Consider the following 27,576-nt stretch of genomic DNA (forward strand, 5'->3'; position numbering starts at 1 on the left):
TTCCCAGCTACCACATATGATTACACTATCTAGTAAGGCTGCAATGCAAAATCTGTTGCACGGGTGATGCAGGCAAGTGCTAGAAAGTGTGTCAGGGTAATTCAGGTGCATTTCTTTAGAGCGCAGCTCTTGGGCGCCCATTCCTGCGGTGTGAGTCAAGGTCCTTTGTAACCGAGCGAACGAGCACAGCAAAGGATGAAACAGCGAATGCAGAGAGCACAAGGAGGGTGCAGTGGAACCATGAGGCCGAAAGCAGAGAAGGAGGGCATGGTGGAAGTGTGAGAAGAAAAGCGTAGTGTCGCGCAAGACAGGCTCTGCGGCGATGATGGCTACGAATGACGCCAGAGTAGCTTGCATCGTCTGTATGAAAACAAAGCGCTGCATGAGCGGAGGTCTGTCTGTGGCGACTGCTGTGAATTGCGCCCATGTGTCACCCATGTGCTGCCTCTCGCGATCTCCCGATTAGCAAGGCAGTCATACCACACTTCGCTTCGTTTGCAACGTGCTGCACGAGACAGATTGTCCGCACCAGACAATATACGTATAGCAAAATGAAAACGCACATAGAGCTGCTCTCAAATTTTGCACTAGGGAGCATCGTAATCGTCGGTGAATTTTTTTCCACAAGTTGGGGCACATGAACCACCTTTCTGAACCATTATTATTATTATGAACCATTATTTCTCTATGTAAGACATATGCTGACAGCCTGGCCTCACAAGTGCAACTGCTTGTTTAATGTGCAGTGAAAAAAATGTGCAGTTCCAACACCCAGTGGCGTAGCTAGGTCGTCCGCCACCCGGGGCCCATAGGTCTTCTGTCACCCCCCCTCCGGGTGTAGTCAAGGAAGGCAAGGATATCGACAATTTCCGGCAATTTCCCCTCCCACCACTGGCCCCTTGCACCCGGGGCCCATGCCCCCCCGTTGCTACGCCACTGCCAACACCCATCTAGTTGATGTAGCAATGCCTCGAGGACACACGTTTTATACTTTCAGAGGGAAGAATGGCGATGAGATGTGCATGTGCTAATAAGTAATACTCTAAATACATTTAAGGCTCAATGGCACATAGTGTTTCTGGGGTATTTGCCCAGCATGGGGGACACACCTAGTGGCCCAAAACTGGGATAACCCAAATATTGGAAGTGTTAATAAACTCAAACAAGCTTTGAATATCATGCGGTATTCTGTTAAGAGGTCTGTATGCATTAACGGATGACCGTGAGTGCACAATATGTGTACAGGTTTCGTAATTTGTTTGCACCAAACAGAGGCATGCTCACTTGCGCTGCAGAACTTGTTGACCTAGTTAGGACTTCCTCTGATACATAACTGCCGCTAAAAGGACACATAGAAAACAAGAAGAGATGTTGCCATCCTGACATTTTCTTTTGTGTGCTTGTGGTTAGTGTGCGTCCTTTTCACGGAAATTATGTTTTACTAGTACTGCTTTGTCGACCAAAATTTCGTGCTTTACAAGTCGGAGCATCAAGTAAGATACCGACCACACTAGTAACTGCCACATGAAAGGCTGTGGGGGTAGATGAAGAAACCGTCATTTTTAATACAGTTAAGAGCAACTCAAGTGCACAGCACCTTGCGATAGATGATAGGCACACCATACTTTCCGTAGCACCTCCTTCGCATGATAGCCAATGTTGAAAGCTGTGCTGGAAGCGACATCATGACTACCATGTTTTGGCAGTATGTACATTAAGTTTATTGCATAAAAAAGTCACATCTTCTCATAGTTCATTCGGTGGCCACAGCTGGTGCAAATTTTGAAGTATTCATCTATGTCCGAGTCATGAGACTCGGGTCCATAGGTGTGTTCGTGGTTCTGCCCAAGTGGACGGTACAAACTGCTTCTTACGGTCATCCTCAGCTCTGCAATGTAAGGAAATGAAAAATAAATAAATAAAAACAAAGAAAATGCCATATATGCACCACGTTCTACATTTTCTTGCTGGAACCCCCACATTCTACTTGCTGGAATCCCCTATAATTTACCTGCATTTGTTGCACAGTTTCGTATGTCATGACTGCACAGGCCGGGCAGTCATGATAAATTCATCAAAACGTTCCCCTCCTTTCTGTGTCATTTGGTTAAACTGGTACCTTTAGTATACACGATTAACTGTTGCAATCTTTGAAACTGCACTTAAGGGCCTCTGGGTCTTCTCTGCTACACTCAGTGGGAGCATCCAGAACACGTTCTACACGTCCGGCTCGATCACAGTCATAAAGTTCACTACACGAACTTCTCAAGGCTTGTCGCTGACTTGTACTGCACTGATGTACCACTTGTAGCTTTGGAGCTAGTCACTTTCTTGCCAATGACAAGCCCTCCTCACAACACGGATGTCATTACGTAGACATTCCATCACCATCGCTTTTATTAAGTTAGATTTTTTCCAATATTTGTAGACATATTTCTGTGCTCTAACCATGTTAATAGGAATCCAAGCAAAACACTGGGAATGCGAGAGATGGAAATTCAAGATGATCATGTTATTAGGGATATCATGTAGGAGAAATGGGCCATTATTGCAGTTTTTTCGGAAAAGAAAAAAAAAAGGGGGGGGGGGGGGTATCGTTAAGGGGTTAAAAGGCCATGGCTCTCATTGCATGAAATGTCTGCGTCTCCGAATTCGTCCCGTCCTTGCTTCATTATTTACACTTTTGATGCAACTGAAAAACATTCTACACATCACTACAATGCAAAGGTTCGAGTGCAGGTAGAAAAGTTCCAATATGCACAAAGTTAGACACAGGGTTTCTAAAAATAGCGTAGGATGCTGCCTACCTTTGACACGTTTATTAAATGCTTTTCGTTTTCTCTTGGATCTCTCTTCATCCCTTTTCTCTAGCTGCTCATCTAGGGCTTCCAGGGATCCCCAGACCACTATTGCCCGCTCTTCAACCTGAGAAGTCACAAGCACAAGATTACTCAAGTAGAGCATGAGGCATATACAGCTTGCTTATCACATGCTTTTAATCGATAAAACTTCACTAAGGGCATGAGTTTATGCCAGCAGGTGGCTAGTCAAAGGTAGCAGAAAATCTTACACAAGAAGACAATCATGCACTTTGAGTAAAAGCAGTTAACTTGAAAGAATGTAAAACTGCAAAAGCAGGTAATGTTCAGCTGACATTCAGAAGGGTAAAGGCACAATGGACCAGGACACTGTCACTCAAAAGGTTTTAGTTCAATGCCACATACACTAAACTGGCCCGTCTTGCACCAATGCAGTGGGGCACCTGGACCAAGAAAGCAGAAATAAAGGAAAGAACTCTGCATAAGAAAATGATGAGACATGAAAGATTAAAGACTGTATGAGCATGAAAGCTTTATTAATGCAATAGCATTCTTAGGGTACTTCACACACTTTCCGTGGACTATCTATGTAACCATGTGTGTTCTCATTTATCTACGAGGGACGTTCCGAAAGTAAGCTTTGTCATTTTTTTAAAGATGGTAAACCAGGTGAAACAAATAATCGCCATAAGAATCCATGTTTTTTGCTGGTTCAACGATGGAAGGAGCATCAGCAGAGGAGGAATGACATATGCGCAGAGCGCCAAAGAAGAGAGAGTAGCAGCAGGTTGGCATGCCTGAGGTTATTCGAGTACAAATCACGATGTAGTCGCCAATGGAAGTGTGTGCCGTTTTCCGGTATGAATGGGCATGTGTTCCCTGCATTGAAAGCCGCCCTCTCGGGACGTCACTTCCAAAACAATGCCGAGATGGAGCAGGCTGTGCGACGATTCCTTGCATCATAGGGCACCAAGTTTTCAAACTGATTGCACGCTATGACAAATTTCTCAATTTCGGTGGCAACTATGTGGAAAAATAGAGCAAGATGTATACGTACTTCGTGATGCCATGGTGTACATATTTTTTTGGCAATAATGTTTCTGCGTGCAAATAAATGATGAAGCTTACTTTTAGAATGTGCCTTGTATGTTTGTGTCTAACTGTTTTTCCCACTAATGGGTTGCGCATCAGGATGCTGAGCTGAGGGAACAAGGTTCGAAACCAGCCATCCCACCAACTAGGGTTACTGAGTATGTGTCACTGTGTACATACATGCCACTGTCCTACAAATATCCTACAAACCTTTCTTGCTGACACGGGTCACTGTACATGTGGGATGTACCGCTGTTCGAAGAAAACTTTTGCTGCCGACTTGGAGCACTGCGTATGTGCCGTTCAGTCTCTGCTGGTCTCAATGAACCTCTTTGATGAAAACTTGGGTCACTAGGTACGTGCCGGCAGGTGTGTATGCTAACTTGGGTAACTAGGTAGGTGCCACTGCGAATGTGCCACTCTACAATGACAAAAAAAGATCTAAATTTCTCCGATGTTGACCAGAATCAAATCCACGTCACCAAGGTTCCTCAAGCACAGAAACCCGACACATTAGCAGGCTGCGTCATGAATGCACTGGATATGGGCCGCTCTTCAATGAAAACTTCTTGGCAATGCCACTAGATGGTGCGGGCGAGTCCGGAAAGAAGCGCGAGAAAGGAGTCTGGTTGCTGCATGACGCAGTTCTCAGCGTTCGCATGCATTGGTGTGCCATGTATTTAGAAGGCCACATGCAGGCTTCGTGGTGGCTGTGTTAGATGGTGCCAAGTGTTCTTAGGAAAGCGCGAAAGAGGGGCCCCACTGCAGTACAGGCCTCATACATAACTAGTTTCGAAGGTGGTAATACGACGTGCTGCTGTACTGATTCGGTGTTAACCCATTATCATTGACAGTCATCGCGAGATGGGTTCTGCAACTTTCCTTTTTTTTCATTTCCTAACATTTTATGATGTGGACTTTTCAACTTTACAGCTTTACTATGTTTCTAGCTTGCCCAGCACAACTCTTATCGTTAGATCTCACACGTGTCCTGCGAAACATTCCTGAGTTGTGTACCCTTTGCTTGGTCCGACAACCTTTATTATGTATAGGGTTTCTTGATTCGTTTTAACTTTGTCACTATTCTGCTGGCACTAGGAGATCTGGGCCACCAGGTGTCTCTTCAGACACTTTCATTTCCCTTTTCTTTAGTATATTTAAAGAGAACACTTCATTTCCCAGCTTTGCTGTCCGTTGAGCTCGTGTGGTTGTAACTGTTTACTGGCACCCTTCTCCTCATCAACTGTGTCACCCTCTCCATGGCACCCTCGGGATTGTTTTCAATAGTGCCAGAGCATCACCTCCACGAGTATCCACAGAGCACAGACTTCCCGCTCTAGGTTGGCAATTTTGGCAGCTCTGGGCAGAAGGAGATGTCACCAGCATGTCGCGAGCAGGACGCACAAATGCCATATGTGTTCCTCAGTTCACAACCAGTGGAAAGTGAGGAAAAAAAGGTGCCCTACTTCAAGAGCAAATTTTTGAATGGCTAAGTTATCTTTTACCTTAGAAAGCACAGAGCCTTCAGAAATGCACTCTAACATTAATCCACGTAATGTTTGCCTTTAATGTCATTTCTTGTACACCACAAACCTAGATTTAGTACATATCGGGACAATGACGAGGATTACTGCTATGGACTGCCAACATCATTTACTATAACGTAACAACAATGAACTCTGTGCGAATAAGTGGCTAGTGTGATTTCTTAAACTTGTTATGTGGATAAGAATGACCATGAAACAATCGTTACAGGCTATAATATAATATTCCTCTGTAAGTGCATATTTAAACAAACCATCGCATCACTCTTGGCATACAATCATATTTAATTCTCGTCAAGTAGTTTCACTTTTACAAGCAATGCACTCAAGGGATCAGCTCATTTGGACAAACTACTTTGGTGAGTGCTGCCATTGGAACTAACATCAATAAATTTGTGAGCCTCCAATTATTCAAGTGACTGATGAACATAGTTACACATTTCAACTCTCTAACCTTGCCTGCAAAACTGGGATGAAGCAACTGTGCCTTTGAAATCAGTAACTGTAGAAATTTGAAAGCTGAAAGAGCCCATGTTACACAGGTACATGCCTAGCAGTAAATTTGACTACTGTGCTATGATGTACTATGCATTTTGTTTATGTGAAGTGCAGCTGGTTTTCTCTGTAGCCCTCTGGTGATAATTAACTGAAATGCAAATTTTCTCATATATTTGGGTATGTTGTGCATTACCTGGCACTTCAGGTATAGCTTCATGTTGCCATGAGCATGGTGTGGGTTAGGCTTGAGGATATACTTCAACGGTGGCTCCCGTAAGTCAAGGTCACAGTCCTTCAGCAGGTATTCATTCTTGCAGTCTGTTCGCGTAACAAGCTTGTGCTTGTCCTCCTTGTCTCTGCAAAAGGTGAAATATTGCATGCTTGAGGCTCCAAATTCTCCTGACACTGATAGCTCAGCAGGGATAACTGTAGAAAATGGCATTTTCAAATAAAATTCGAAGTTCAAGTTGTGATTCAATACGCCAGGTCACCATGAAGGGTATCAAAGATGTCGCAATGTGGAACTCCGGATTTTCCCATGCCAGCTGGGATTCTTCAACATCGATAATGAAGACTCTTATCCATAGAGTTTCCTGCAATAACTACTAGGGGGAACTCTAATGCTGTAATTGCTCAGCCACCATGAGAATGATGGATGGTACTACATGGATTTGTTTGATCTTCATGCTTCAGATTTAGATATTCTAGTGGCTCTGTTTATTATGCTTTATCTGCCTTCATTGTCCTAAATTTGAGAGCAATCTGTACTTTTCTAAGTGCAGAAGGCTCTGCAAACACGCACAACCAGTACTAACTGCAACGGTTCAGCCTGTCAAGGTGATCAAATCGAAATGCACCAAGCGTCTCAACACGCTGGCTTGCCCGTGAGAAATTCATAAGGGCATTCTACACTGCTTGTTGATGCATGCATCCATGGTATAATGGCTTCAATATTGTGCTTCTACGAGGCCACATCAGAAAGTCATTGCGGCTATTTTTTATTAGCCAAAATAAGGCACATACAGGTAATCACAAATATATGTACCATTCTATGCACCTTACACTATTTTTCCACATAGTCTCCACACCGGTTCAGACATTTGTCTCATCACAGCCCTAAATTTGTGATGCCCCTGTCTCAGTCAGTGATGCATGCGGCCTCCCCGAACGCTCACTGTCATGCAAGTCTTCATGGCATCTTTCAAACACACAAAACCACCACCTCACACTTTTCAAAGTGAGGCGCCTTTCCCCATACATGGGCTGCATTTCCCTGTGGATTTCGATGGGTATTCATTCCTTTCTCAACAGAAAACGAATCACACTGCGTTGCTCGTAGGTCGTGGACGTGTGAAGCACAAGCGCCATCTTCAACAACTGACAGCCGCGCCGTGCCACGCAGCTACTCGCAGATAAGGCTGAGATGGTCCAAGAAAGGTCCACCAATAGGAATTGATAGGTTGACTTCGCATTTACAGCCATAATTTGGCTAAAAGAAAATAGGGGCAAAAACTTTCTGATTCGCCTTCGTGTGTTAGATGTCCTGTGTTCGAATCCCTGCAATCAGAATATCTTAATAATGTATATTTAATAATTTATTATACAGTACTTTGCTGAAAATGAAAGCCCGTTTAAAGCCAGAATGATAAAGTTTAGGTAAATTCATGTACTACCCATCATTCCCATGTTCCCACTTGTAGCCCCCATACATTCCTAAAAAATTTTTACACCCTTTGAGGCTTATTTTGTCTCACAACAATAATCGTCATCTGCCTTGCTCGCATTTCCTTTCCTTATTGCTGTGAGCCCGGTACTTCCAAGTTACGAACAGCTTCCGCATTATCAGCGTGACACAGCATTCTTGACGGGAAAGTAGTGAGTGCCGAGTTTTCAAGAAAAGAAACGCAAGCAAGGCAGATGACCATTATTGTTGCGGGACAAATATACACCCCAAAGGGTGCAACCATTTTAAGAGTGTAATACTAGCACTAGAGTTTCCTTTAATAATTATCCCGTGAAACTCTATGCTCTTATTAATCATTCAAGAAAAGCTGCTGATACAGCTGATACAAAACAGTCATCCTTAAAGGGGCCATGACATGGTCCTCCAACTATTCTCACTTTATGATTGTAACTGACAGCAGAGGGGCCAATATGGTGACAATATGTTAGCCAATGTGACAACAACATAAGCACACACACACAAAAAGAACTGGGCTCTCAGCACACATTTTAGCTGGAAACTTCAATGTGAAATCATTGCCTTTGCGCCCCTCCCACTGACAGCGAATGCCATTTTGGTACGTGTTATGTGACGTCGAGAACTATGGGGCCACTGCTGTGTTGACAGCTTTGAAACAGTGAGAAAATCATTGGCTGTCTTGCTTTGCACGTTCTGGCACCCAACAGTAGGCAAGGGTGTAGCTGTTGAATTGTGCCTGCAAATATTTTACAAACCCCATAAAAGCAGCAAAAATCAGAGAATGCCTGCAAAAGCTATTTCAGGCTAAATGCCAAAGCCCTAGTGAAGACAATATAATGTATGATGACCATGACATATTTCTGGCTGCTACAAACACTTCTGGTGTTTGCAGTACACAAATGCATGGTGTTTGTGATTGGCTTTTGTTACTCCTTAGGAGACAGTGTTGCCAGACTGCTATATGATTCCACTGCAATATTGAAAAATTCGAATACAAATTTTCTATTGCATCAAATGCGCTCAAATTTTGTCAGCTTGCTGTGGGATGTATAGCTTTTAACGTGCAATGCATAATTCAACCTTGAAAAGCGGATGTCATGGCTCCTTTAAGCCTAAAGCCTCACATCAGTAATCTTTAAATGTTCTTCTATTCAATATGCTGCCTTGAAGTCAAGGGTTTGATGAAATCTCGTGTGGTCAGAATGAATCATCATCAAAATTAAAGAAGGAATGCTGATTGCTATAACAAAAATAAATAGCACAAGCCATTTTGGATCCCAGCCATGTTCACAGAATGGAACTATGCTACCTTGAGTGAAGCTGTCACTGTTCTTCAATAATGCATCAAAGCGATTTCAACAGTGTGGGGTTGCTTCAGGAACAACCTTGACTTCAGAATCCTCAAGCAGAGGCTAAAAGTGGCTTGATAATGAGAACCTGAACCCTCAAGCTCAAAGGCTTCTATATGTATTTAAATGTTAGTCCACCCCAAAATGCTGCTGGTGTGCTCTAAACATGATTCTCAGTAACTCCTACAGTGAGGATCCACTTGAAGGACGTCTTCAGATGCCAAAATCTTAGCTGCTGAATCAATGAGGAGTTTTACTGAAATGCAGAGACTGCGTCAGTCAAAAGACAGTGCTGCCCTCTGCTGTCAGAAGTCAAGGCAACATATTAAGTGACAGAATATTTGGGAACATAGGGTTTAGGAATAGCACACTGCTTGCTAAAGGTGAGACCCTTCATAGCCTTTTGATTCAGCTACTGGTGCAATATGCCTAGTGTGTTTGCTAAACCTTAATTGCACATCAGAAGGAAGTGGCATAGTGAAATATCTCGCGAGGCCAACAAAATGATGCATTTCTGAGAAAAGCAATTAAGCTTTCAACATAAGGTAGACTGTTTAATGATGTATAAACCATGCTGATTGTGGACATCAGCAGCAGCAGCAGGCCGATTTGGTAGGAGGATATTGCTGGATCAAGACATAGCTATATTTAAACTGATATTCAAATTAAGGCATATTATCTCTATGTAAAAGGCAGCTGCATGTAAAAGGAACACCAGCTTTTGTTATGTGCCAGCATCTTTTATTTAAATGCGTCACATTCAGCAATGACACAGCCAAAGTTGTACAGGCACTTCTTCAAGGCAATCAAATTGCTGTCTGCATATGTGGGCTCATGCAGAAGCTAAAAGTGGCTTTAAGCTTGGAATGCTTACGTACATAGCAACAAACCCTTGAATGAGGAGTCAATTTACTAAAGCTGTCGGGCTTTACTTTTTCTCACCATTCACACGCCCAGTGACTTCACTTCTCTGATTGTCATAGTCATCAGTTTTTTTTTACTGCCGTGAAATCACATTATAAAAATTTCATCGATGCATTATATGTATATCACCTTTTGTGCAGGAGTTGTTCTTTTCATTATATTTTCAATCAAGTTTCCTATCTGCCTGTTACTCTCTGATCAGCATTTATGGTGAGATGTCCATGATGCACACACTCATTGCACTTTTACAACTCGGTATATAAACTTGGAATTTACATAATCATTAGGCACATTCTGTATGCTACATTTGCGACACTAATAACATACAGATATCTTAAAGGTAATGCCTCTGTTTGTTAAACGGCAGCCTCAAAACAAAATGACACTCAGTTTGATCGTTGCTTAACAGTATTAAATAGTATTTTCCTTCTCACAAGTGCTTTTTATCAGAGGGTAATGATTTTTTATTTATTTTTTAAGCAAGATTCACACGAGGTTTTTCAAGACATTGGTAAAGCTTTTTCTCATTAACCACAAGCCCAAAGTGTTTCCACTAATGGTACTTGAGCTAAACTTGATGAATGCACTCTATATGTCGTGGGAACTTGTGCATGTATCCACAATGTAAAAGCAAACCCAAGAGAATTTTAAACCTGTTATAAGGTATTCTGTTGGAAGATGGCACCATAGTGAGAAAACTTCCCTATGGGCCCTTCAGACTTTAATAATTTCACAGACGGGTATAGGTAGAAAAAAAAAAAAGAATAAACTGAAGCAAATTATCCGAAGACATAAATTGCCTTTTAACTAACATTTATCTGCCTTTGTAAAACATTGCAAAGTATTTAGACTTAAGATCTGGTTCCCAGTGCGAGGCAGCACAACATTTCTTTCTTTTGGAATGGGGATTACCTGCAATTATCACATATTTCCAATGCAAACTTCTCCAGCAGGAACGACATTAAGAACTGCTTGCCGCAATCACCACAAGTGGAGTGTTCTGAGGGCATCTCCACTGTTGTTGGTGGTGGTGGTACCAATTGTGATGTGGGAGTACCATTGTCGAGTAGAAAGCCACCACCTGTGTCAACAACTCGCTGCTGCTTGGTTGGAGAGCCACCAGCACTGCAAAGAAAGATTAAGAACACTCTCAAAAGGGTGCATAAGAAAGAGAAGTATTGAACAGAACAGAAAACAAAGGTCATAATTATGAGGTCTAATTTGGAATAGTTAAACCTGGGCTATGAAAGAAGCCATAGTGGAGTGCTTCAGATTATTTGTGACCATCCTATGTCCTCTCATGGGCACCTCGAACTCAGTACATGGACACTTTTGGATTCCGTTTATGTCAGTATGAAGCTGCTGCAAACAGCAAAAAGAAAAGTGGGATATGTCTATGACCTGCTGCTTCATTCGGCTGAAAGAAGGTAAACAAAAAAATGATAAGGAAATAACAAAAGTAATGTAATACAGAGACACAAGCTACATCCCTGTCAATAGGGAAAACAAATATTTACTGTGCCGAGGAAAGCATATTGTCGCCTTGAAAAAACATGTCCACTTGTTGAAACGTTGGCTCCCACTTTTACCTTGTTCTTGTTTTGCTCATCATCCATGTCAATATGCGTACAGGTCCAGATGATGGATCATATCTCTTGATACATGACAACATAGTTGAACAGAAAGGGCACTCGCACAGACTTGCTTATTCAGTAACAAATCTCTGAGGAGGATGTTGAATGGTTGCAAACATGCAACCCATACGTTTCTGCCATAAGCTTGCTTCAAATACTTTAAATATACACCGCTTACAGTCAGACAAGAGCAGGAGCACATTCCTTTGTAGTTCTTGCTTGAGGATGCTACTAGAGTGAAAGCTAGCTATGGAAAACTGCCACTGCAGTGACACTATCACACCAGTTTTTGTTTTGAGGAACCACACCACTATTTTGCAGGTCTTCACATCTCATTTCCCACAGAAGTCACAAGCACTTTATATATATCAAAGGATAAATCAAAATAGATCAAAATCAAAGGATAAGTGATATGGGATTTAAACTTATCTGCACAATATCCAGTCAGATGTTGCTTCAAGTACACGAAATTAAATAACAAAAGTGTCTCATACATTGTGTATCAAAAGAAAGCCTTACCTTTCAGTAATGCTCCTTAATGCCAACTTGGCCTTCCTTATTTGAATGGCACGCTCACGTTTTTCAGCTATTGCCTTCCTTTGCTCCTCTGTAAGTTCGGGCACGGTTGTGTCACCGCTGGCAGTGGCCATATTCTGTGTGAAGTCAACACCGAAAAAAAAAAAAAAGAAAGCAGTCATCCTTGCAGACCATGCAGGGTGCCCTATGCGGAGTTTGTAAACAAACACGAAATGAGGATTGCGCACAAAAACGTGTTTATTAAGCGCCTCGTCGTTAAAGGCCGAATACTAGCCTAGAGGAGGACGCCGCTACTAAACGCTACTTGCGCAGCTCAGAGGTTATAATGAATAAACAAAGCGCGCTGGCGAGAAGCGATGATCGCGCAGACTGGCGGCATGGGTGGGTACTTTTCGTAGGGCATCGTTGCTGCTGCACGAAGCGGTGATGTGACCGAGCGCGTGACCGCGTGGCACATTGGCTGGGCGGTTCTTTTCTGTCGAGCGTTTTCAACGCCGATGTCACAGGCGAGTCGCGTGAGGTGCTGCGTACTCGGATGTTCGGCCACTTATCAAAGCACCGATGAATCTGGCGAAAAAGTCCGCTTCTTCGGCTTTCCCGCAAGACCCCACGATATTCAACGCAGAAACAAGTGGATTGACAACATTAGACTAGCCCGGTGAGCAGTTTCTTTTATGTAAAGATCTAAGCACAGCCTTAAAAAACTTTACTGGCATTAAGTACGCAGTCATAACTAGCGTAGCCCACAAGCGAGTAAAGATGCAAGGGCTTATCATGATTTCTCCAGGAAAGACGTCAAAGGAGCTTGGTCACCCTCAAAAAACTCCAAGGTCTGCTCAAGGCACTTCGTTGGTAACGTTAAAGGAGAAGATCCGCGGGAAGCCAATTACATCCCTACCATCTTCCCTGTTGTGAGCAGCAAGACTGCAGAGAAGTATAATAGGTAGTAGCGCGTCTCGTTTTTTTTTTTTTTTTCTGAACTTATTTCTACTTTCTGACATTGCTTTGGTAATGCAGGCTCCTGAAGACGAAGCAGAACGCTAAAGCCAACCTAACTGAGCAATCGCCGCAAAAGGTAAACGATGCAACGTGAACGTGTACGTACTGTCGCTACAGTAACGCATGATGCTTGATCTGCATCTAGCCCCTTGAAGCAAGTAAAAGGCCTCGAGGTACTGGAGAAACGGAAAATTCCTTACCGTCCTCCAAAGCAGCTACTAGAGAAGTCGCCCGTGGAACTACAATGGAAGGACAGGTTTGCTCATTTTTCGGTGACTTGTTTATTTCATGCCTTTTAACTACACTACACGAAAGTATATACGCGGAACACCGGGATTTCCTAACGTTAACCGCACCAGCGATTACGGCGTGGTTGGCTGGTCAAGCATTAGTGCCGACTTAAAAGCGGTAGTACAGTGGACAGGCAGGTTACCTACGAATTAACGGCGGCAAATGATAGGATTACAGCTGGGAAAGCCACAGCAGCCACAGCATCTATGGCCACGGGCATGGCCGACGAAAGTCCAAGCACGCCGTAGTGCGCATGTGCATTTGCGGCATTAAAAGAGAGGAGGAAAATGCTCATGACTACAGACTGTGCTCGTTTCGATCGGTGTTGTTATAATGTTGGCTTGTTCGGTTCTTTCTGCAAAAACATAAGCAACGTATGCGCTTGTGCACTGTATTATTAAATATGTAAAATAATTGACGTTATTGCCCACTTTTGTTTTGCCGTATTTACAAGGTCAAATTAACTAACGTTAATTCAACCGACTAGTTGCACCACCTAGCTCCCTATGGAAGAGGCAAGGTATTCAGCCAAACTACAAGGCTTTCACTAGCGGAACGCGCATGGCAGCTTGCGCGTTCTCTAGCAGTGGGCATGTTTTGAAGTGCGCGAAGTTTTGTCGCGATACACATGCAGTGATCCGTAAATTGGGCGCTTTTTTTCAGGACGTATTCGCTGCAACATGACAATTCCGCGATCAGTGTAGTGCGCGCTACCGCTGCATGCTCTCATAGCATCTCACAGCTCCTGCAGCAGTAGACAAGAACAAAGTTGTTGGCCTGCCGATCGTGCTCGTTTCTTTAAACTTATGTCACACTCGATGCACCAGCTGTTGTGATTACATTCGGTAATCAACCATACGCGACACCTCTCTTATGAATTCCGCATAGTACCTGTTGTCGATTAATCGGCACTATCCACGAGCGTGTGGCAGCCATCGCTATGGAAAAAGTGAGCACAATTCCGGTTGCAGTCAAGACAAATAACAGCATCGCGAAAGTTACAACTGTCTCAAGGCTGAATTCCAGATTGACTAACCCCGTGCGCAAGGTTAGTTGCAAACTAGCCACCTGTTGCGTTTTACTTCTTTTCCTTCTGGTATGGCGTGACAGTGGCGCTTTCCTTCTACATGTCATGCTGTCATGTAGAAGCGGACCACATAATTTAAAAGATTCCCTAAAGTATTGAACAGATGATTACAACGGACGCCGTAGTGCACTGAAACAGATTGGACAGTTGCATCCTGAAGCTGCCACCTCGTTAAGCTTCGTAGTGGTCGGGAAAATGCCATCGTAAAGCGGCGTCTTTTAATGTATATTCATTTGGCAGTTCGCGGCGTCCTGGTTTCTTACTGATACCACAGCCCGTTGTTGGAGCAGCAGCTTTCAATTCTCTTTTTGCAAAAAAAAAAAAAAGTATTTGAATTAGAAACATGTGTAGGTGAACATAAAAACTATCAGCATTCTTAGGACAATTGCAGTTATATAAGACAATTGAAGTTATATAAGATTATGTAGTACGTCAGTAGTGGTGCGTGTTCATGCATGTTTTGAGAGGAAGTTGCGCAGGTACTTCGCACTAAAACGTCCTTGTATAAAAAAGAGGAGTGAGAAAAAAAATGACGAGAAAGAAATCAATAGGTGTGTGAAGCATGAGAACAAACAATCGAAGCAGAAGTACAAGGGCGACACTGCAAAAACTGCACCACATGAATGGCAGGGGAGATTGTTTTTACAACTTGGAGCTTTTGGCACACCGTTCCTGTTTAAGTCCTCCATAGCAATTTAAATATGTGTCAGCAATGACACAAGTCACAATTCTAAAGAACGCCATGGGAGACCTAGCCAAAGACATCTGTATTAAAACATGGTCTGAGCCCTTTATCTGCTTTAGTCACTTCTATCAGTGTATTGGTCCTTGATCTGTTTTGGCCATCATGATAAGCATTTCACATGACTCCATCGCTTCTCATAAAAGTGTGGAGGCTGAAATTGTGGCCTGTCATGTCGCTAGGACTTATGAGAAAAACATGTAGTAGTGAAGCTGCAGTTCAGGGCTACAGTCACAGCTTTGGGGTAACGGTCTCGTCTAGGCTGTGTACGAAGCCGTTGAGTTAAATCAGAGCATTTGGAAAGGAATGCTGTTTGAACTGTGGAGTGTTGATTCCCTGCTTCCACAATACTGGCATGTTGACTGCATCCCATAGTTTTGTATTGCAAGGCTAATGTTGCACACTGAATCTGCACACTGCTAATCTGAATTATATATGTGCCTCCGTCTGCTGCTAATGGTTTCTCTAGCAAACCTGTCTGAATTTGCTGTAGATGTTTTCATTCATCTGGGCCTATGTTAAAGCTGTAGTAGATCAGACGTGAAAATTGGGTGCTGCAGTGGACTCACAGACGTGACAAAGCACCAAACATGAGGTGTTTGTGTGTGTGTCCAGTGTGCTTGTATAATTTCCGCATCAAGTCTAACATGGTGTCAGAGAGCCAACTCAACTAACAGGATTGTTAGGTTATGTTAGGGCTACTTAAATATGCAAAACTTGTGATTAGCCAGTTTGTTTCTTCAGATTATTTAAAAACTTGCTCGAGTTTTTGTATGTACACACAAGTTTGTGTTGCCTCGTGCTTTGTGATCTGTTTTCTTGTGCATTTACAAGTTGCCATTTGATCTTATTTCAGAGGGCCGTACATCTGGCTTCTGTGGTCGATGGAGATGGTTCTCTGGAAAGCGGCGTTCACGTCACACTGGATGAATTCTTGCGCGAATGGTCGGTGGACCCATACCCGAGATATGCTGGTACAAAGTGCGAAGAAAATGGACCTGCCGATCCAGGCCATGGGAGCAAAGAGCGCAGTTTTGAGTGTCCCATCTGTGCCGACTCGTATACGACCTCGCGTAGCCTTCGACGACACCTGTCCCGTCGCTCATTCTTGGCAAGGCTGCCCTGCCGCAAGTGTGGGTCTTGCCATCTGGCGTTCAACCGCTGCACCCTAATAATGAGAGCACAGGTATGTTGCAACATTGTATTCAAGCTTGAAAGGGTACATTTAAACATTTACCAAGAGGTGGCAGGAGTAATGGAGTTCATTTTCCTCTCCATTGACTTTTTTTGTCATTCCATGCATCTTATCCTCTGCATTTGGGGTTCTCTTGTTGGTGCTTTATTTGGGTCTTCCTGTCAACTTTGCTTAAGCAGTAATGCTGCCACCAGGCATCGTTGTGGTTTAAGTCCTTGCTTGAGAAATGTTTTATGTTTTGGTATTTACGTTCATCTCGCAACAGTGTCATCAAATAGAAAGCACCTTACTTCTACATTTTTATGCTTAGACTGTAGATGTCACTAATTATGCATCTCTGTGTATTGCAATAATGTTATCTGTGTCTGCAAGACAGCACCTGGTGCACAGTGCTGAGCAGAGGAAATGCCTCCAAGAATGATGGCAGTTATTGTTCTGTGACGAAAGTGCACTTCAGAGATGCAAAATTCTTAAAGAGTGTTGAAACAATAGTTACAAGTGGTATTGATACAGTGGTGTTTTATAGTGATGGGATGAAATCGCCTTCCCCAGGCACTGTGCCAAAATGAGATTGCATGCATGATATAAAAAACCTCTGGGCCGAGTATGGCAAGCTCACAGGGCAAGCTGTACCTCAGACTGCTGCAGGTTCTAATGTCACTTCTACACAAAAGGCACAGAGAGACATTAAAGCTGCCTTGACCATTTCAAATAAATGCGTACACAGTCATTATGTAGCTGCAGGACCCATTGTTGTTAAACATTACTGCTCTGTTAAACACTCAACTCACCGACAGCTTCTTGAAGTAAGTCTGTAGGGTCTTTCCTTTTTCTTCATGGTGAAATTGTTTTTATAGCCAAAATTTCTCTACAAATATTTCTCTTTCGACCTTGCTCATTCTTGTTTTCAGGAGCGCAACCATACCTTCCTAATAGCAATTAAGTTGTGGTGAATTAGTGAGACGAAAAATTTTGATTACTTTCTACTTGGCCACATTGCTTATTTGAAAGAATAGAAAAAGGCGGATGCCATAAGTGTCTAAATGTCACCCTGACTGCACCAAGCTCTGGTGTAGTGAACAAATGCGATACAGGTTCTTTTTCTAAGGTTTCAAATGGGTTTCTGAGGCAGAACCTCAGAGTACCCAATCAAGGATAAAGCCATTCATCTCAGGAAAATGCAAATACATTTAGTATACCCAGGCTTAAAAAATATAACAAGCATTTAATGGAATATTAAGGTTAAGAGGCAAGTGCAACACATATCTGAAAACAAACAAGGCGGCAGCACAGCACATCTCGAGTGGGACCATGCGCTGTCGTCAAGGGAAATGAGTTCACTAGTGAATGACGACAGGCGAGGCAATGAAGTAGACGGTGGAGTTGAATGACGGGTCGCTGATAACTGGCTTGGAGTAGCATGCAGCCGGTTGGGGTGACGCTGGTACCACATCACAGTCGGGAAGAAGATTCGGCAGGTTTTAGTGACGTCCTAGCCATGCAGCTGTAGGCTAGCATGAGCCTGTAGCCCCGCTTGCCTTTTCTGCCCACAAGCACTGGAGTCCACAGGCCTTGTGGTTCACGGTCTGGTCGCCCCAGTTGGGTGAAGGCTTGATCTGCTCGGGCCCGCAACCCGACAGTACGTCTGTAACGGCCGGTCCATTGGCTGGCCTCCTTCCGTGGTTTCTCTACGTCTCGTTCCAACCCTGTGCTTCGCTCCAGGATTGGTGATTGTCAGAGCTCCGTGTTTTCCAATGATTGGTACTTGGAAGCATTTTGGATTTTCTAGATTGGTTCATTTTCCCTTTATCTCTTACTTGCTCCGCTTGTTCTCGTGCTTTACGCTCTTCAACATCGTTGTCTTATGCCTAGCATGGGATTCACGTCTGCGTGCACACTCGTTGCTGTCCTCTTTTCTTCTCACCATCCACAGCACTTGATTTTGCACACAGCACTCATCACAGCAAGCACTGGAGCTTACGCCAGGCTAGGGAAAACTCCAAATATCTCTAATCAATTTTAATATTTATTTATTTCTATATACTTAATGCAGACCTTCAATGAAACAGTATGCTTGGTTGAGTTTTACCCAACAGCTACATTGTAATGATCGGCCAATTAGCATTTGTAAGACGCACGTTGTGAAGGTGTCGCTGGTGTCATGTCAGTAGTAAAGGAGAATGGTAGCATTGTTGGCCGGAGCGTATAATCTTTTCTGTGCCACATGCATGCTGAAATATTTGGCAAAACTAAGTAAAACTGATTCATATTTCAGATTATTTCAGATTTTTATTCGTGTGGTAGTTATACATATTTGGATGGGCGTCGTATGCAGGAGAAGATCCCATAGTTGAAAATTGTACTGGGACCTCTCATGGTGATAAACTTAGTATGAAGAGTAAGGTGCAACAACAAAACCTATTATGAAGTTATCTGTTATATATTGTCTGGTTAGTTATCTATAGTAGTTATTTATTAAAGCTGTGTTCACCATGCTGCTCTTGCTTATTTAAAACATTAAAGCCTGTTCAAGACCCCTTTAACACGCAAGCTTGTCTAAAAAGTATGTTTTGGTTCTATGTTGCATGCTTGTTAAAAATCATGTTATTATTACATTTGCTTCAAGTTACTGCTGCCTTTGGTAATAAGGATTGAGGTTCTGTGGGATACAGTGCTAGCTTGTGTTACGCATACATAGTCATATTTTCAGCAAGAGCTTGCTGGTTGTTGGTTCATGAACAGGGCTGGTCAAAGATACTTTGCAATGGCATCATGATACGATATCTGAAATACCTACTCGGGTAAGAAGTATTTGAGATACAGACACAGGATACAGTTAAACCTCGAGATAACGAACTCTAATATAACAAAATTATCGTTATAACGAAGTATTTAACTTTTCATAATCTTTTGTCCATAGAACATCATGTAATTAGAACCTCAATGTGACGAAGTGTGTTTGTATATGATTTCAGTATAACGAAATTTCGCTTTCGCAGCAAAGGAATGTCACAAACAGAAACTTCCGTGGACACAGATGGTCAAATGATTGAATTACAGGTGGCTGCTTGCAAACGCACCTTAAATCGCTCTCGGTGCCACAAGAGCGACCCCCGAACTGAAGCCCCATCATGTTCCCTATAAAGTCCAAGTGTGATAAGATCCTGTCGCGCTCTGCACATGCTTTAGGTGCGAGTGAAAGCGCGCGAGGGTGACAAAGAAAGATGGTGGTTTCACGCACGAGTACCGCCTCCCTGCACAAGCAAAGGGAAAGAGAGGGAGGAGAGCGAGCTCGCAGTAACACGATAAGCATGCGCGAGGGGAGGGGGAGGGGTAAGTTGGCGCGTCGCTATTTCTGACGCGTGTCTCGGCCGTGGCTGCGCATGGCTGTAAGCGCGTCTGAGTGCATACGCAGCCGCGCACCTTGCTTTAGAGTTAATCTGCCGCGTGTGCAAAGAGTGGGCGTGCCGAGATGGCGTGGCGTCATGTAAGCAGTTTTCCCACGCGTTTTTAATATTGAAAGTTGCATAGTCTCGAGTTTCGGTGACCCGTTGGAGCAAGAGGCAGACGAAGCATTCGGTCCCCGCTGCCGGTGCTTTTCACGATTGCGTCGTCCTATTGCGGGCGACGCTATCGGCCGCGGGGGCGGAGTGCACGCAAAAGCGTGGCTGGCTTCGCTTAATTCGTACCGCCTGTGTGAAAATATCGTCGACGTGGCATGAAAACGTACCATTCGTCGCCGACTCCCAAATTCATCAAAATGAATTTTTTTTTTTTGCTAATTCAAATTTGCCTTTTTTTTTTATTGCCCGATAACTCGGAAATTCTACGGTCCCTTTCCATCCAAGAAAAATCGATCGATGACTGTACTTACCTGCATAAAAGGTTGATTTTCAATTTAACGAAATTTCGATATAACGAAGCAAATTGCCGATTTTACTTACTTTGTTATATCGAGGTTTAACTGTACTATCGCAGTTATTGTATCCAATCCGAAACTTTCCATTTGTATACTTCAATACATTCGCAAATTTCTTATTATATATCTATATACTGTAGCAGACAATGCATATGCACAAAAATGTTTGCTTGGAAATTTCGTAACTCTGACCAACCTTGTTTCACTTGAATGAAATGTATCTCAAAACTTTTGTCTGTCTTGCTCAAAGTATATTTTCTTTCCGAAACAGTTTATTTGGGTTGCTTTAGCTGCTTAACATGAGCGCTCTTTATATGCTGGGCTGTCAGCAGTTTTTGCTTGTCAATTTTGTCATTTATGGGAGTCGCTGCTCTGCTTGCCAATCAGCTAGCCAGTCTACATCTAATTACAAGAACGTCAATAAGAAGCCTCTGCATACTGCTGTGGAGTTTTACCCTGTCTGTAAACACACTACTGTTTACACAATGCCGGATCACCGGACAGATGTACAGCAGCAACAACACTGCTAGCGCCATATTTTGTGATGCATTGTGTACGTAGAGTGCACATAAAGCTGCAATGATATTTCATACTCAACTAGTTTGCTGGCATAAAGTGTTCGTTAGTGACATATTCATAACATGCAGACCTTTTACGATTTCTTTTCTGTAAGAAAACTTGTACAGCCCAAGAACGTTTCAAATGTATTGAATTGGCATGAAGCGTCGCAGGATATTGCCTTGATACACACTACTGCCGCTTAAAGCTCTGATTACCTGGTGATTTGTAACAATAAGAAATTTAAGGGAGAGCTAAAAGAAGAAAGATATATCTAAGTAAAGTAGAAAGGCGGTTTCGTATCACACAATCACAGTGAATACACAGAAACACGATACAGGCGGCACCACTGATAGCCATGACATTTAGGCATAAAACATTGTCAACTTGCCTGTTAAAGTCGGACAACAGAAAATTTAGTGCCTGTGGAAATTCAGGTGGCTTAAACGGCAGCAGTATCAGCTTGACAAGCGGAGTTCAGCCAATGTTCATAGTTTCACACGGTGATGTTGCGATAGCAGTATCTTGTATATTAAGATACACAATACATTCTTTAATTTATCGGAAATATATATACTGATACAGATCTTGCCAAGACATATCACGATAAAGATACCCGCCGTGGTTGCTCAGTGGCTATGGTGTTGGGCTGCTGAGCACGAGGTCGCGGGATCGAATCCCGGCCACGGCGGCTGCATTTCGATGGGGGCGAAATGCGAAAACACCTGTGTACTTAGATTTAGGTGCATGTTAAAGAACACCAGGTGGTAGAAATTTCCGGAGTCCTCCACTACGGCGTGCCTCATAATCCGAAAGTGGTTTTGGCACGTTAAATCCCATAATTTTAATCACGATAAAGATACAAGATACTGAAAGAGTATCTAAGATAGTATCTAAGATAGTATCTAAGATAGATGTATCGTTGATACTGCCCAACACCGTTCATGAATACTGGGCATCAGTGAGTGCATTTTGGCAAGCATGAGAAAGTGGAAGCAAAAGCTTACTTCGCATACCTGCAGAGAAATGGAGAAATATTGAGATGTCTTCAAGACAGCACAGAAATTAAAAGCCACTGTTTGTACTTTGTCTCACCTTTCTTTTTTTTTGGGGGGGGGGGCAACTTTGCTCTATGAAGAGGGTTTACTAAACTTTCTTGTCTTGTTATTCCCATTAATAGCACTTCTGTTTTGACTGTGTATAACTATGGGCACTTATAAAGGAGTTATAGCAGTTGGGCTTTTTATTCTTAGCCTGGTTATTTCACATGTTCTTTTTTGGGTTGATTATCCACGCTCATTGGTAATCAGAGGAATACAAGTGCTGTGTGTTACTTTTGTGAAGCAGTTTTGACTTGTTCACGATGTTGCCCCCACATATAAAATAGCTGCATAATTTCTTACAGTTTTTAAGATTAGCCACACCTGTATTCTTTCAGCAGCACCTTAGCATGTGTTTCTGAGCAGCAATTGATTATTGTCTCAGGGTTGTCGGATTGCTGCTAGTAGTGCCACCCTGTCAGCACTGCCGCCTGGAGAGACATTGGTTCCTGTGGAACTCACTGAGGAAGGCGACAGTGGAGCCTCGCAGACTGATGTGCCAATGACTGTTCTTGAAAAGGTCAGTGAAGTGTAAAGGCATTATGGTGACTTTTTTTCTTGTGGAAAAATGTGCATGTATACCCACACATAAATTCACACGTAAATGCAAACATACACAGCAAATATACACATTTATTTCATATAAAATATTAAAATGTCAAGTTCTCTAAATTTTTAAAAACTTATTTATTCGCATGGATTGCAATGTGAAATAATTCAAGAAAGGTTGCAGTTACACACCAACATATCCTTACTTACTTAAGCTTCAGTCAAGTGCAAACTGTCACATCTTTAAGGTATAGAAAGAATTTTTATCCCTTTGAGAGACTTGTCTGAAATGTCGGACAGCTTCCGAAGCTGACCCCTGCCATGTCCAAGAGACCACGTTTCACGTTCTTGACACACCATAGACTGGCGTTGCTTGCTACACAGTAGTTGCCGAGTTAAAATTCACTAGCTGTTTTACATTTAAGTGAAAGTCTAGAATGTTATCTGTATTTTTAATGCCGTCAGTTGTTCTCATATCCGGCTGTCCAACATACTAGATTCATGCACAGGGTGTAGTTATGTGGTTCGTGGCCTTGAAATTTAGGAACTCTTAAGAAATTCTGGATCATATTGAAATATAAATGAGCCAAACGTTATTCCTAGTGGGTTTCTTTAGTGGTGTGAGAGAAGACAAGTCACTCTCGTCTAAAAGGTCTGTTTCCAGGTGGTAGGTAGAAACTGAAAATTTTTAGATTAAGAGGCCTGTTATGTGATCATCATGTCATTCCAAACAAATAGCTTTTTAATAAAAATCCGGGTATTATGCTATTGCTAAAAAATTGTGCATTCTGCACTAAGAGAATAAAATAATAATAATAAAAAAAACCACAGCATGTAGAAAATCTATGAAGTCCGTTCACTGGTAGTTCTGATGTCATTGATTGAACTGTTTACTGGACTTAGCGAGCACATCTGCTTGAATAATCCAGCAGATGAAAGGCGCAGATATAAAGAATCTGTGCATTCTGCTTTAACCTACATGCTTCTTTCTTTCATTTCTTTTACTGCGATAGCAGCTAAATGCTCGAAACAAGGCTTGCCATGTCTGTGTATATGACCTGCCATCCGTCCATTCTAGCATACTGTTGGCGTTCTTTTTCATTATCGACATTATTGTCATCGTAAAGCTGCCTCATCATCCCATTCTTTGCCATTGCCACTGTGCCCACAAGAAAACTTATAGAATACTGCCACCACTGGGATTCGAGCCCATGTTACCGGAGCGATGTGCATTTGCAGTCGGGCACGCTAATCACTGCACTGTTACAACATCAGCAGTGTACAATCAATGCAAAGTGTGTGCTCCACACGGACTGAGTACGGTGGCATCAGTGCACGTATTTCTGAGGCCAGAACAAGCAACACTGTAGCGAATGAGGGTGACATGTGCATTGCATAGAAGGGGTTAACCCTGTGAGGGTCAAAGACGGAAATATAGGGCACCGTGAACTTGTTGCAAATAGTTGATGCTGTATATTCACTGTGCCGTCTGTATGTTTGAAAAAGCTCACATATTTTTAACTCTCTTGGCCCAGCAAGTGCTGCCATCTTGCGTGAATAAAAGGAATTTTTTTTCTCACCCCATAGTATTATGGTTTTCATTTCATGGCTTTGCTTATGCCTGTGCGTCAACAACCACTCACGCATCCGCACAGCGGTCAGCTTTAGTTACGTCTTGCAGACTGTTTCTGTTTGTTGCCTTTGCAAAACCTGATGTCTATATGGTTTCTAATCTCTCAAAGGGTCACTGCTAGATGCTCACTTGTTTATTGTTCACAGGGGTGCAAATCTGATCACAGGCAGGCACTGGTATATAAAAATGATGCTGCCATTTATGAACGATGCTGCCGCGCCTGCTTTCCTTTCTTGAGACTTGAGAAAACTGATTTCCCGTCATTAGTGATGGGGCAAAGAATTGCTGCAAGTTTCTCAGTCATTTGGTTTTTCCAATGGGCACACAACCATCGAGTTTTCTTATGTGCACACACAAGATAATTGTAAATTAAAGAAGAAATAGGTTGTGCTGCAGATTTTAAATCTGCGATAAAAAGGATTGATCCTTAGGGGTTGCATTTGGGAAAAAAAAGAAAAACGACTCTCAAAAGGTTAAGAACATATTTGAAGTAGTAGCTTAGCGCGAATAAAACCACGGACACTAGAAAGACGGACAAGGACAAGCGCTTAAGAAGATGGTGGTGTGTTGGCGCGTAATTCTTTTTCTTCGTGCCCTTGAAAACAGTGTCGGTGGTGCAAAAGAGATGTACATGATGATGACGATGATCAACATTAGATATGGTACATACTCATAATGTCCACAATATAGGGTGTGCCAAGAATCAAAAAGGTGGTGGACAGCAACATAGCCAAGCACCGAAGGCATCAATGCCAACAATAACACCGCTTAGTTTTGTACATTGTACTGCAGTGGCTCACAGGATTCGCAGCTGCCAGGTGCCTGATATAGCATTTATGCAAACGAAGAAGGCAGAAAAAAAAATATAAGAGAACAGAAAAACAGAAAAAAAAACAACTTTTGCTCAAGTTTTTTGGTGCCTCTGTGTCGTCTCACTCGTGATATTATGCTCTATTTGAGTAGTTCTTGCAGCACTGAAGAAGCTGCAAGACTTTAGCCAATGGACGTCAGACTCTGGAGTTTTGCAAGACACGTAGCGCCACCTGCCGTTGCGAAGAGGCAGTAATTGAGTAGTGCGAAGCCCGACTCCCTTGCTAAGTTGCCTATGCAGATAGCAACTGCGAAACAACGATTTAACTAGATTTTGGTCCATATTGCGAGTGTTTTGCGCATTTAACACCCAGACAGAGAGCTATGAATTTCTACGCTAGTCGGACGCGCCGCCAAAGTGCCATAAAGCGCTTGCTGGCTCACTCTTCAAACTGATGGCGGAAGCGACGGCAACCACGATAGCTCCGCGCGCTACGAAGAAACGCCGCAATCAACGCTACTGTTGTGTTGTAAATCGCCATGAACGTGAAGGGCAGGATAACAACGTTCAGTTTTACCGATTTCCATTGCGATCGTATGAAGGGGAAAGGCGAGAGCGCTGGATACGGGCCGTTCAACCTGTTGGTTAATCGGATTACTTGCATTCCCCACAACACAGCGGCTCGCATGAGAAAGTGCGACAATTTTGTTATTCTGTAATTGTGTTGCGTGGCCCTGACGGAGGACCGTGGTAACCATACGAAAACTCAAGCATCTGCAGCCGCCACTTCGTTAGTAACAGAAAAAACAACGTTGCGAACCAAAAAAATATCCTGCTTATGTACCATCGATATCTCCACCTTTTAACAGACGTCCGCGTCCGCTTGACTCAACAAGTGGAACGGGGAGATTTGGCAGGTCAGCGTAACCAAACATCTTGGTTCGTTTATGAATTCAAAATCCTGTTCTAGAGCATCGTCGTATCGCGAGTACATTTCTACTTTCGGTATTTTGCATGTCCTGCGCCGATACAACAAGCACGCTTCGCAATGTACTGAGCCTGCTCGACTGCGTTTTTCAAATGTGAGCAATAAAGTTGCTGTATAGGAGCACTGGATGAGTAATTGCGAGGTAACGCATGTGTGTAAAGAAAAAAAAATGTCGCGTTTATTTACATTTATTTGTGCGCGCTTGTTGCTCGAAGCGTCTGCGAAAAGTTCAAATTAAGGTACTGAGCGGTGCTGTAGCTCCTGCGAGAAAGAAAGATGCAGCGCGTAGGCACTGTAGGAAGCTTACTTTCGTTATGAGAGCTGTTCGCTGCCTTGGAAACCGTTTTCTGTCTGCTGCCCTGGAAAAGGCTATTAAAAGATTTACTCTCTGTAAATAATTGCGAGACAAAACACTACAATAAAATACATAAAAATATAGGAGATACTTAAGTCTTGTGTTCAGGACATATTCAACATGAACCAATTTGAAATCCTTAGATTTTTATGCTGATATGCCTATAGACAAACCTGATGCTCTCCGTACTTGCGAGTTGCAGCACGCCGAAATAACACTTAAGACTTTATTTTATATTGTACACGTACTTCGCCCTGCTGAGCTTCCTTTCCGAAGCGTGGATAGGCGGAAGAAGTTTTCCAGGTCCTTGATTTTTAGGAAACCGTGCCTCAACACAAACGAAAGAGAAGGGTCCATTGTGGTCTATGCACCTTCGCTTGCGGACAGCTTTTCTTGCACTACCCAGTTAGCGCCAAGGCTGCGATGGGGGCGCTGGTGACGGGTTTTTCCGCAGCGCCGCCTGGGCAGAGTCTGAGGTCTATAAGAAGGGCAAAAGCCCCTCAAAATGTGTTCATCCACGCCTTATAGTCTGCTCAGCATCTGTTTGCTGTCCTGCCAAGACACGTTTCCCTAATCAAAGGGTGCATTGACAGAATAAAAGTTCTGGTGCTGTAACTATAAGCCGAATTTACATGAAAGGGGCTTCGACTAATCTATAGGCTTTCTTAGCAGTTCTTTGCGGTTTCCTCAGCCAGCAGATGGGTCAGACGGCCCTATATATAGGTTCACCCGTGCCACATCACCTGCTTAGTGTCTAGTTGGCATTTGCTCACCGCCGTGATCACGTACTGTACAAGAGCAGAGTAGTAAATTGATGATGCAGTGAACATCGTCAGTGCACCACCAGCGCTGATGCTGTGCCGCCATCTGATAAGTGGAAATCAAACCATCTTTAGGGCTTTGCGCCACCTGTGTAGACCTAGCAGCATTAAAACAGTCTCAGTAATAACGACAAAACATACCTAACGCTTTGCCCTCGACATGAGAGGAGACTAAGTAATGGCTGAATTTACTATTTGTTTCTTGCTGTGAGCGCAGTTAGCAAGCAACGCAAATTCTGATTGAAGCAGATGGTCTGGGATGTATAAGTGCTGCCGTGTTGCTATGTAATTGCGAATACCTGTGTTAACTGCCACAATAATTCACGGTACATGACATGCATGTGCAGAGAGTATAATATATCATGTATTGTTAGAACATGTCGTGCACCAAGCAAAGCTAAAACTCTTTAATCCTGCCAACAACCAGAC

General features: G+C 43.0%; 2 protein-coding genes across 4 annotated transcripts in view; one reads left to right on the forward strand and one right to left on the reverse strand.

Moving 5' to 3' along the window:
- Positions 1-1,697: 1,697 nt before the first annotated feature.
- On the reverse strand, positions 1,698-13,649 carry Xpac (DNA repair protein complementing XP-A cells homolog Xpac). Of its 2 annotated transcripts, none has more exons than XM_055076902.1 (6): positions 13,532-13,649; positions 12,082-12,215; positions 10,841-11,053; positions 6,147-6,309; positions 2,808-2,925; positions 1,698-1,888 (listed from the first exon to the last, which is right to left on the reverse strand). In XM_055076902.1, exons 2-6 carry the CDS (start codon positions 12,210-12,212, stop codon positions 1,737-1,739), a joined length of 777 nt encoding a protein of 258 aa, XP_054932877.1. In that variant the 5' UTR covers positions 12,213-12,215; positions 13,532-13,649; the 3' UTR covers positions 1,698-1,736. The 2 variants fall into 2 exon arrangements, with proteins under 2 accessions (XP_054932877.1, XP_054932876.1); XM_055076901.1 differs by lacking the exon at positions 13,532-13,649 and adding an exon at positions 13,299-13,389.
- Positions 13,650-13,944: 295 nt separating this feature from the next.
- Positions 13,945-27,576, forward strand: part of LOC126541753 (zinc finger protein 532-like) — a 42,480-nt gene continuing 28,848 nt past the window's right edge. For both annotated transcript variants that reach the window (XM_050188682.2, XM_055076898.1), the window contains exons 1-3: positions 13,945-14,437; positions 16,075-16,404; positions 22,376-22,510. In XM_050188682.2, the coding sequence (XP_050044639.1) occupies positions 14,330-14,437; positions 16,075-16,404; positions 22,376-22,510 (573 nt within the window). In that variant the 5' untranslated portion in view covers positions 13,945-14,329. The remainder of the gene's footprint in view (positions 14,438-16,074; positions 16,405-22,375; positions 22,511-27,576) is intronic.

This window comes from Dermacentor andersoni, chromosome 2 (genome assembly GCF_023375885.2).
Source record: "Dermacentor andersoni chromosome 2, qqDerAnde1_hic_scaffold, whole genome shotgun sequence".
Lineage (NCBI taxonomy): Eukaryota > Metazoa > Arthropoda > Arachnida > Ixodida > Ixodidae > Dermacentor > Dermacentor andersoni.

What these genes read in the sequence shown, in the direction of transcription:
- Xpac (XM_055076902.1), bottom strand. Translation starts at nt 12,212, where the DNA reads ATGGCCACTGCCAGCGGTGACACAACCGTGCCCGAACTTACAGAGGAG. An exon ending in GAAATATGTGATAATTGCAG is followed by an intron (nt 6,310 to 10,840) that starts GTAATCCCCATT and finishes CACCTTTTGCAG; the next exon opens with AGACAAGGAGGACAAGCACA. An exon ending in ATTTAATAAACGTGTCAAAG is followed by an intron (nt 1,889 to 2,807) that starts GTAGGCAGCATC and finishes CTTACATTGCAG; the next exon opens with AGCTGAGGATGACCGTAAGA.